Source organism: Oncorhynchus gorbuscha, linkage group LG25 (genome assembly GCF_021184085.1).
Source record: "Oncorhynchus gorbuscha isolate QuinsamMale2020 ecotype Even-year linkage group LG25, OgorEven_v1.0, whole genome shotgun sequence".
Lineage (NCBI taxonomy): Eukaryota > Metazoa > Chordata > Actinopteri > Salmoniformes > Salmonidae > Oncorhynchus > Oncorhynchus gorbuscha.
This window is the reverse complement of record NC_060197.1, coordinates 16,720,207-16,731,843: the sequence shown is the minus strand read 5'-3', so window position 1 is coordinate 16,731,843 and position 11,637 is coordinate 16,720,207. Positions and strand designations below refer to the sequence as shown.

The 11,637-nt window shown below is 46.6% G+C and overlaps 1 protein-coding gene across 2 annotated transcripts in view; it reads right to left on the bottom strand.

The window, feature by feature from the left end:
• Positions 1–2,047: 2,047 nt before the first annotated feature.
• The window catches only part of LOC124013630 (cadherin-related family member 5-like), a 28,089-nt gene continuing 18,499 nt past the window's right edge, over positions 2,048–11,637 (bottom strand). The window contains exons 15-16 of one of the 2 annotated variants that reach the window (XM_046327970.1): positions 7,825–7,845; positions 2,048–3,840 (exon numbers count right to left, since the gene is read on the bottom strand). In XM_046327970.1, the coding sequence (XP_046183926.1) occupies positions 2,953–3,840; positions 7,825–7,845 (909 nt within the window). In that variant the 3' untranslated portion in view covers positions 2,048–2,952. The remainder of the gene's footprint in view (positions 3,841–7,824; positions 7,846–11,637) is intronic. The other variant, XM_046327971.1, reaches the window with a different exon arrangement.

Here is an 11,637-nt window from a genome sequence, read left to right as displayed (position 1 = left end):
TCAGGGCAGATTTTTACATCTCTCAAGTATAGGTCCAAGCACACCTGTAAATGTCACCTCCACCAATCACAGCAAAAGCCAAAGGGCAGAGAATTATGAGGTCATCGATGATAACTTCCTGTCCATTGATCATGGTGAGACACTCCTTAAATCCCAAACACTAGATTGCGTTGAAGAGTATCTCTTGACTGAGGGCCCTGTTCAGTCAAAAACCCTCTAACTAGGATGTTCTTGAGGCAAGACAAAACATCACTTGAGTAGACGGATTTGTGTTTTCATAGAGGGCTATAGCACCAAAGGGAATGATGATGATAATGATGTAGGACCCTCCAGTTCCAACACTCCCCCCAGCAGCCATGAGTACCTACTCCATCTCAAACAGCAGGCCGGTTCCCATCTCAGGGCCCAGAAGGAGCGCAATGTCAAAGGTCAGTGATCCTGTTTTTCACAGCATGTGGTAGTGATCAGAGCATGATCCTAAGAAATAGGCCTTTCACTGTCTAGGATGCAAAATTATTCTTCAAAATGAAGGCCTAGTTAATGTTTGGTTTGCATTTAGCTAAAGTTAATGTATTGTTTTATTTTCTCTGATAGATCTCTCTCTGAAAAAGGACAAACTCCAGCATCTTCTCCTGAAACTCGACACTATGAAGGGCCCCCTGGGGCAAGACACTAGATGGCAATACAGCAGCGAGCGGGACGAGCCAATGGGTGTACTTACAGTACTAATGTCTAATGTCTTGCAGTACTAACATCTCTAAAGGCAACGGTGCTTCTAAAGAGATAGTACTACAGTATATACAGTACATGTCATACAGACATAATAACTGATAATGAATCACAATTAAAAGCAGTCCAGTCTTTGAATGTGTGATTGATGTCCAGAGTGATGTGTGTTCTCCCTCTCTAAGGAGCCTGGAGAGGATGACAGGGCTCATGCAAATCCTGGGGACAGACAGAGAGAGGCAGCAGGTGAGAGCACAGCCAACAACCACATGGAGGATAGGTAAGCAAGCACACAGCAGCTCACAGCACCTTGCAAAGGATGTCGACTCAGGCATTGTTTGGTTGTTCTGCGTTGTTTGGTTGTGCACATTGAGTATTGATTGATTATTAATAACATTTTTGAGACCTGTGCATATGTCACCCAATCACAGAGAGAGCATGAGCCCAGAGGATGAAGATGCCTGTGACCATTACCTGCACAGGTAGTGACACACCTTTCTTGCCACACACACTGTTTAAATTGACCTTCTTGCTGAAGTTTATTTTGTCTCTGCAGGGGGAATAAGATGATCCACAGCTGTTGGCGCAGAATCTTCCAGTCCTTCAGCTTCCCCTTCACCCTGGCTACTGCCTTCATCATAGAGCTGCTCAGCTTCATCACACAGTATGTCATCAAGGTAAAGTTGCTTTCCGAGGGATAATGATGTGCATGGGTATATTCAGATTAATAACTAGAATTCAGTTATTTCAAAGTATTTTATATTTGGTTGCATTTACTTCACCTGTCTTTACCTGTGTGCACACAGGTGTTGATGGTGGGACTAGTCGTAGTGCTAGGGGAACAGGTGATCACACCTCTGTTCGCGGCACTGTTTAGCCACACCCTCCAGCCCATGGCCAGGTGTTTCCTCAACGTCTCATGGGCTGTCAGGGCCATTCTCCACTCCCTATTGGCCATTGTTAGGGAAGTCCTTATGCACGTAGCGCTACTCGTCCAATCCTTCAGGCTCGTGGAAGTCAACATGGCTGCTGCTGAGCCTCATGGCAGACAGGACGTGTGATTCAGGAAGCCCAAGGGCAATTAAAAGCCTATAAAGCTAATATAACCTAACTTTTCTCAGTGATTGAAAGTGTGCCTTTATGTTTAGGACAAGTGTTGTAGTTTTTAGCTAGTTATTACTAGCTACAATTATACATTAATACAAATATCATAATTACAGATACAGTACACCCAATATCATTCTATCATAGCTGCCCATGGAATATATCCATTCCTTCCAGTTATTCATAAGAAAACACAATTTAGAAACAGTTACTGAAATCACAAAATGTGTTTATTTGCAATGTGCTGAGCACATCTTTCGAGTGGGGTTGAACCATTGTTTTTGAAACAACACTCATGTCTTCGTGTGTGGACATCTACAGTATGAAACTTCGGTTTAATCTATAGCAAACACTAGTGACACCACATAATCACTGTACACTATAGTTACACAGTGTTCCTGGAGTAGTGAACTACGTGTAGTTCAACAAGTAATTTAATTACATTTTTCAGTAGCAAAATTCTAATCTTGGTTGTGTTTTGCCATGTAGCAGTGTAGCTAACTACTGGAACTACACACTACTTTGTTGCTAACAAGAAAAGAAAATATAGGTGAAGTAGGCGATAATTTTCTTTCTTTTTTGGCATCAGACCTGCCTAATTCTCACTACACATTCTGTTAACGTCTAATTCCGGAGTGATTTGTTCTTGCAATATGTAGTCTATGGCCTTTCAGATTTAGATATGATAATTGTTAACTAAGTATAGTAGTTTGTTAGTTCACTATATTCTTCTTAAGGGTAGCTTTAGTGTCGCTTAATTTCTTCCAGTGTGAAGTAATTGGTAGCTTGGTAAACTATATTTTCAGAGTAGCTTCCCCAACACTGTAGTTACATTGCATGCACTTACATTATGACTTTAATTCCTGAAATACTAGTTCTTCAACACTGCAAATGAAGGTAATACAGAAAGTCTGGTCCCACACTGTTTTACAGAAAACACACGTTTCTGTTTTCAGATTTACATTCGTCCATTTACTCAGTCAAGACCTGAAAAGTGGTTGAGCTTTTTTAGGCCCAAAATAATCATTTGGAATTGGAGAGAGAAAAAACACTGAGAAAACAAAACAATTTATAAACATTTTTGTCTGTGTACAGTGTTCGTTTGGCTCCATAATGTCAGTTTTATTTTTGAATAAATGCATCTTTTGTAACTTCCTCAATGTGAGTCTGAAGCCCAGAGTGTGAGTCTGAATGGTGCATCTGTGGGTTACTTGGTCGTCTGTTTGCTTGGTCGCCGGTTTGTTTCGTTGAGCCCTTGCGCTGCGATTCCCCCGTCGACGTCCTGATGCTGGAGCAACGGGACCTGGCTCCAGCTTCATCCTCCATGGCTCTGTCATAATCGTCTGAAAGACAGATCACCGAGTGCATATTCTTATATTGGTTTTCTGTCTCAGACTCCTCTTCAGAAGTGCTTTTGTGTCCGTCTTTGGGATCTTTGATTTTGTGTGTTTTCATCCTGTGACTCTGAGGCTTTTCTGTGTTTGTTTGGTCCTCAGAGGCCTCGCTTACATCTGCGGTCTCACTAGAAGCACCCCTAGAAGCACCCACAACATCTCTTGACTTATCCGTCCTTTCCCCCTCGGAATATCTCTTCTCTTTTGTGTCAACGGCGCGTTCCCACTCCTTCTCCCATTCCCCCTCCTCCTCCTTCTCCATATCCCTCTGCTTATTCTTCTCCTTCTCCTTCTTGTCTTTTGTCGCAGCCCCCATGCTGATGGTGCTCTCAGCTTTCCTGCCATTGGAGATGAGGGTGGGAGTGAGGTCTTTAACCAAGGGCTCTGGCATCACCAGTATAGGCAGCATGTCGCCTGTTACGGTCCTGGAGCCGCAGTCTGGATGGCTGCTGTGGGAGCGTGGTTGTGGTGGGATCAGTGACTGTTTCCTGGTGTAGACCCCATGTCTCCCATAGAGGCTTCCGGAACCTCCCGAGGCATCGTAGTCTATGCTGAACCCTTTGTTCTGGTAGCAGACCTCCTCAATCAGGGGGATCATGGGCCGTCCCGAGTTCACCTGTCGATCACGGAAAGAAGGGGCATTTAGAGGGTTGCTTTGAGTTGAAATGGTTGCTTTGTGACTTGTTATGATCCAACTGATGCGGCCTTGTCCTTGTCCATGCAAAAGTCTCATTGGTCTCGTTCAGAATTTCGAAATGACGTTGGACAACTATGGACAAGCAATTCAGCCCGTTTGACAGTGTTTTCTGAAAAGCTTTGGCTGTACGACCAGATCAAACCGCCCCTCCACGCCCATACCCCGCCTCCCAGGATGCCTCTTCCACAGAGACAAACAACCTTATCACATTCTGTTCATGTGTTACTCTACACACACATTTCTGAACAGCGGAAATAAAAACCCTGTGTGTTTTGAACGAGCATTCCCCAAAAATATATATTTTGTGTGCTAATTTAAGACGACATGATAGACATGTAACTACAACCTTCTCTGTCTGTTGTAACTAAGGATACAGCAGTAGCACAAACATAAGCAGTACGCAAACAATGTTATTTGCAATATCCATATCCTAAATGTGGTGTGAAACCAAATGCATTTAGCCTACATGACAACATGACATGTCGCCTAACACAGTTATTTCGCAACACCAAACGATATGATAGACAGTATGTCATTGAAATTTGCCAGAGTAGCCTGTTTCAGCTCTGGCCAGCTGAACTAGCACATACGCAGAAGGTACGGTTGTTTAGCTATTGGGAAGAAGCTTCCAGAGAATCTGGTCACGCAGCCACACCGTTTTCGAAATATTAAAACACCACACATTAGCTTACTGAATCGATTCAGATCTATTCTATGTCTGAATCTATGATATTCCGCTTACACATGGGGTTGGGTACTGACCATAAATCGGCTTCAGTCTACAATGCAAATCACAAGTCAGTATTTCACCTCATCACCAAACTCACAATAATTACATATGCAAACTATTACATAGTGACACATTTTTTATTGTTTTGGCTCTGTGCTACCATGCTACCATGATTACGGATAATCCTGAATGAATCATGAGTAAGGATAAGTGAGTGTCACGCCCTGATCTGTTCTTGTGCTTGTCTCACCCCCCCCTCCAGGTGTCGCCCATCTTCCCAATTATCCCCTGGGTACTTATACCCGTGTTTTCTGTCTGTCTGTGCCAGTTTGTCTTGTTTGTTCAAGTCAACCAGCGTTTTCTCTCAGCTCCTGATTTTCCCCAGTCTCTCTTTTTCTCGTTCTCCTGGTTTTGACCCTTGCCTGTCCTGACTCTGAGCCTGCCTGCCGTCCTGTACCTTGCCACACTACTCTGGATTATTGACCCCTGCCTGCCTTGACCTGTTGTTTGCCTGCCCTTGTTGTTGCAATACACATTGTTACTTCAATGCAGTCTGCACTTGGGTCTTACCTGAAACCTGATAGTACGAACTGGCCATGACTGACCCAGCAGACTTGGACCAGCTCCACAATGCCATCTCCTCCCAAGGAGCCCTCATTGGAAGGCACGAGAAATTGCTTCTTGGTCTGATGGAAGGGTTCCAGGACATGGCCGAACGTCACGACCTAGCATTGGACACTTTGCGGGAGCAATTGCGTAGTTTTCCTACTAGGCAGCCTACCACAACGGTAACCTCCATGCCCCTCAGTAACCCGGCTGGTAGCAGCCCCGTCACCCCGGATTCCCAGGAACCCCGCTTACCTCCCCCGGAGCACTACGATGGAGATTCCAGAATCTGCCGGGCCTTTCTCTCTCAGTGCTCCCTCATTTTTGAGCTGAAGCCTTCTTCGTTCCCCGTGGACCGCTCGAAGATAGAGTACATCATTTAAGCTGATGTCCGGGGGGCACTCGCCTGAGCCACGGCAGAGTGGGAGCAACAATCTGCCGTCTGCCTCAGTCTGGAGGTATTCGTGGAGGAGGTGAGAGAAGTTTTCAAGGCCCCGGTGTCCAGGAGAGAGGTTCCCTGGAAGTTACTCCAGCTTCGGCAGGACTTCCTCTGTGTGGCAGACTATGCGGTGGATTTCCACACGCTACCAGAGGAGGGTGCCTGGAAGCCGGAAGCACTGTTCGAAGCGTTCCTGCACGGATTATCGGAGGAAGTAAAGGACGAGTTTGCAGCCTGGGAACTTCCGACGGATCTCGACTCACTCATCGCTTTAACCATTCGGATCAATGGTTGGCTACGGGACCGTAGGAGGGAGAAGAGGTTTGTGATTGTGGTCCCAAACGCTCACTCAAGAATCCCACCTTGCATCCAATGAACTCTGGAAGTCCCCAGCATATTCGTCTCCGAGAGGATCCGAGCTTACCCGAGTTCCTCCAAGAGCCTCCGAAGACTGCTGATCTGACCCTTCCCAAGCCGATGCAGCTCGGCAGGGCAAGGCTGTCTCCAGCCGAATGCGTACACAGACTTAACACCCAGGGTTGTTTGTATTGCTATACTGCCGGTCATTAGGTGTCTAACTGTCCCTTCAAGAGACCTAGCTAATTGGCAGGAATGAGTACTCTGATGGGTCTTAAGGACAATGTTGCTTCTCCTCCTACTCACCCCCCCTCTCCATGCCACCCTGCTGTGGGGCGACCAGTCCAAGTTCCTCCAGATACTCATCGACTTGGGGGCTGATATGAGTCCTATGGATGTTACCCTGGCGTCCGAGCTGGGCATCCCCACTCAACCCCTCTCCATTTCCATGGGTGTTAGAGCGCTGGACAGGCACTGCATAGGCCGGGTCACCCACCAGACCAGTCTCTGCAGGTTCCGTGGTATTGGGATTCTCTTGGCTCCAGTGACACAATCCCTCGATTGACTGGCCTACTGGTGCCATCGTGGGCTGGAGGCCATTCTGCCACACTCATTGCCTGAAGTCAACTCTGCCTGCCCGAAACATCTTCCGGGGCTTGGAAGTGGACCTCTCCTCCAACCCCACAGACTACCAGGACCTGCGGGAGGGGTTCAGTAAGGCCCGGTCCACTTCTCTTCCGGAGCTCCAACCGGTATCCAAGAAGGTCAAGCCGGATGCGCTGGCACGCCGCTATAGCCCGCGGCTACACCCCCAGAAGCCGAGACCTTTCCCCCTGCTCCAAAGTCATTAGCCCCTCTGCTGTTCATCCTCTGTTGTCCTGTATACTTCCTACTTTTCGTGTGTCTAGATGTAAACCCATGTCTCACAGCCCTTTGTCTCCTGTCACCTGATAGTGAGAAAGGTACAGAGGCATAAATATCATACCCACCAAAAATGCTAGCCTCCCCTGTTTTTTTATTAGAATATCTTGGGGGGGGGGGTATGATATTTGTGCGTCTAACTTTCTCACTCATCATTATTCACGATTCGTTCAGAAAGATCCATAATCATGGTAGCATCCACATTAATGTAGAAATTTTTAGAAACATAAAAGTGACTCCAAAATGACACAATACATTATTTACCATTAATTTCTATTGGGTACAAAATAATCTGAACAACAACCAAAATAAACAGCAAATGCATCCAACAAATTTGTAGTCACAAGCTTTCTGTAATCATTGTGTGCTATGAATATGGGACCACTTATCTTTTTACTACTTTAATATACATAAGTGAATTTGTCCCAATACTTTTGGTCCCCTACAATGGTGCAAAATGAAAGCTGACAGTCTGCACTTTAACCTCAGACGATGTATCATTTGAAGTCCAAAGTGCTGGAGTACAGAGCCAAAACAACAACAGAAATGTCACTGCCCCAATACTTTTGGAGCTGCACTGTACATATAACTATTACGGTTCATGTGTTACTGTTACACATCACCATTTACAGAGTTCTACATTTTCTTGTTGCTGCATCTTGGGAAAACAAAACACAATGCAGAACCATGACGTCACAGTACAACCACAGGTGCCATACTTCAATTTGCATAATTATGCAATGGAAGTGCATCACATGTAAACATTTAACACACATTACACCACCTCACTGTCACAACCACAACATCACTCTAGTGAGTACGTCAAAGAAATGTTTTCATGAAAACTCACCATCTGGAACCCCCTTAAGCTCTATATAAACAGCATTAGTGAAAAAAGACATCAGGGGCATAGAGGGGAGGAAGGACAGACTGTTTGATAATGCTGAGTTTTAACTTGTTCTGCCATCCACTGGTTTAGGAGTCAGAGCTCAGAGATTGAGCTTAACTGACTTGCCTAGTTAAATAAAGGTAGTTGATATGGCGTTACAGACATGTTTAAAAATATATATATTAGTCTCAATGTTTTTTTGCCTTGTATTACACTGTAGTTTAGATAAGTGGTCGATTAGTTTAGATTTGACAGTAGCTAGGTTTCCATCCAATTGGCGACCGATTGTCATACCAATATTCTAAAACCTGCATATAGAAAATATGTGCATTTTCCCAACCAGTGTCGTTTCCACCAAATGGACTTGTTGTTGTCATGTTTTGTCATATATTGTCTTGTCATTATGCTTTCCCTTCTGTTCGTTTCCCCCTGCTGGTCTTATTAGGTTCGTTCCTTTTTTCTATCCCTCTCTCTCCCCCTCCCTCTCTCTCCTCTCTCTATCGTTCCGTTCCTGCTCCCAGCTGTTCCTCATTCTCCTAACTCACTCATTTAGTCTTTTTACACCTGTTCCCTATTTTGTCTTCTGATTAGAGTCCCTATTTCTCCCCTTGTTTTCCACTTCTGTCCTTGTCGGATCCTTGTCTATTGTTCACCGTGCTGTGTCTATGTATCGCCCTGTCGTGTCGTGTTTCCCTCAGATGCTGCGTGGTGAGCAGGTGTCTGAGTCTGCTACGTTCAAGTGCCTTCCCGAGGCAACCTGCAGTTCAAGATCAAGTCTCCAGTCGGTTCTCGTCATTACGAGTGGAAATTGTTTTATTTGATTGTATTTTTACTTTACTGGATTAAAGACTCTGTTTTCGCCAAGTCGCTTTTGGGTCCTCATTCACCTGCATAACAGAAGGATCCAACCAAGAATGGACCCAGCGACTATGGATTCTCTCTACTCTACTCTCGAGCTCCAGGGAGCGATGCTCGGCAGACACGAGCAGGAATTGTCTGCTGCTCGGCTTGCCGTTGAGACCCTGGCCGCTCAGGTCTCCGACCTCTCAGGACAGTATCAGAGTCTTCGTCTCGTGCCACCAGCTACTTCCGGGTCTTCCGAGCCTCCGGAACCTAGGGTTAATAACCCACCATGTTATTCTGGGCAGCCCACTGAGTGCCGCTCCTTTCTCACCCAGTGTGATATAGTGTTCTCTCTCCAACCCAACACATACTCAGAGAGAGAGCTCGGATTGCCTACGTCATATCACTCCTTACTGGTCGGGCTCGGCAGTGGGGCACAGCTATCTGGGAGGCAAGCGCTGAGTGTACTAACAATTATCTGAACTTTAAAGAGGAGATGATAAGAGTTTTTGATTGCTCAGTTTTTGGGAAAGAAGCTTCCTGGTCCCTGTCTTCCCTATGTCAAGGTAATCGATCCATAACGGATTACTCTATAGAGTTTCGCACTCTTGCTGCCTCCAGTAACTGGAACGAGCAGGCGTTGCTCGCTCGTTTTCTGGAGGGACTCCACGCTAAGGTTAAGGATGAGATTCTCTCTCGGGAGGTTCCATCCAGCGTGGATTCTTTGATTGAACTCGCTATTCGCATTGAACGACGGGTAGATCTTCGTCACCGAGCTCATAGAAGAGAGCTCGCGTTAACTGTGTCTCCCCTCTCTCCGACACTACCGTCTTTCCCCACTGACTCAGGTGTTGAGCCCATGCAGCTGGGGGTATTCGCATCTCGACTAAGGAGAGGGAACGGAGAATCACCAACCGCCTCTGTCTCTATTGCGGTTCCGCTGGTCATTTTGTCATTTCATGTCCAGTTAAAGGCCAGAGCTCATCAGTAAGCGGAGGGCGACTGATAAGCGCTACTAGACGGTCCTCTCCGTCAAGTACATGTACTACTTTACCGGTCCATCTACGCTGGACCGGATCGGCAGCTTCCTGCAGTGCATTAATAGACTCTGGGGCAGAGGGCTGTTTTATGGACGAAGCCTGGGCGCGGGAACATGACATTCCTCTCAGACAGTTAGGGAGCCCACGGTCATGTTTGCCTTGGATGGTAGTCCTCTCCCCAGTATATTATGTGAAACACTACCTTTAACCCTCACTGTATCTGGTAACCATAGTGAGACCATTTCTTTTTTGATTTTTTGTTCACCTTTTACACCTGTTGTTTTGGGTCATCCCTGGCTAGTGTGTCATAATCCTTCTTTTGATTGGTCTAGTAATTCTATCCTTTCCTGGAACGTTTCTTGTCATGTGAAGTGTTTAATGTCTGCTATTTCTCCTGTTTGTTCTGTCCCCTCTTCTCAGGAGGAACCTGGTGATTTGACAGGAGTGCCGGAGGAGTATCATGGTCTGCGCACGGTCTTCAGTCGGTCCAGAACCAACTCCCTTCCTCCTCACCGGTCGTATGATTGTTGTCCTGTTCTCTTCAAGAAGCGTTTTGCATCCGCTCCTATCCTTGTTGCACCTGACGTCACTAAACCGTTTATTGTTGAGGTTGACGCGTCGGGGGTGGGCGTGGGAGCCATTCTGTCCCAGCGCTCCGATACTGACGATGGGGTCCACCCTTGTGCGTATTTTTCTCATCGCCTGTCACCGTCGGAACGTAACTATGATGTGGCTAACCGCGAACTGCTCGCCATCCGTTTAGCCCTAGGCAAATGGCGACAGTGGTTGGAGGGGCGACCGTTCCTTTTGTCGTTTGGACTGACCAAAAGAATTTTGAGTACATCCGTTATGCCAAACGACTGAATGCGCGTCATGCTCGTTGGGCGTTGTTTTTCGCTCGTTTCGAGTTCGTTATTTCTTATTGCCCGGGTACTAAGAACACCAAGCCTCATGCTTTATCCCGTCTCTTTAGTTCTTCTGTGGCTTCTACCGATCCCGAGGGGGATCCTTCCTGTTGGGCGTGTTGTCGGGTTGACTGTCTGGGGAATTGAGAGACAGGTTAAGCAAGCACTCACGCACACTGCGTCGCCGCGCGCTTGTCCTAGTAACCTTCTTTTCGTTCCTGTTTCTACTCGTCTGGCTGTTCTTCAGTGGGCTCACTGCCAAGTTAGCTGGCCATCCCGGCGTTCGGGGTACGCTTGCTTCTATTCGCCAGCGGTTTTGGTGGCCTACTCAGGAGCGTGACACGCGCCGTTTCGTGGCTGCGTGTTCAGACTGCGCGCAGAAGAAGTCTGGTAATTTTTTTCTGCTTCTGCTCCTGGTCTTGCTGGGTCTCAGTCTGTTCCCTGCCATCGCATCTCTCCTGTTCTTGTTCCTGCCCTTGCTGTGTCTCAGTCTGTCCCTAGTTGTTACTCTCCTGGCCTGTTTGGTTCTGTTTGCTCTTAAGCTTTCAGTTCTCTACCCGTGTCTCATTTTTTTTTTTAGAGTAGTACCCTAGTTTCCCTTTTTATCGTTTTCCGTTACGGTCCTGAGGAGAGGAGTTGGGTTCTTTCTCGGGACGTGCTGGACCGTTTGTGATCTATGATTTCCTCCGTTGCCGCCAGTGTTCCTCCTCGAGAGCGCCAGGAGGCGCTCGGTGAGTGGGGGTACTGTCATGTTTTGTCATATATTGTCTTGTCATTATGCTTTCCCTTCTGTTCGTTTCCCCCTGCTGGTCTTATTAGGTTCGTTCCTTTTTCTATCCCTCTCTCCCCCTCCCTCTCTCTCCTCTCTCTATCGTTCCGTTCCTGCTCCCAGCTGTTCCTCATTCTCCTAACTCACTCATTTAGTCTTTTTACACCTGTTCCCTATTTTGTCTTCTGATTAGAGTCCCTATTTCTCCCCTTGTTTT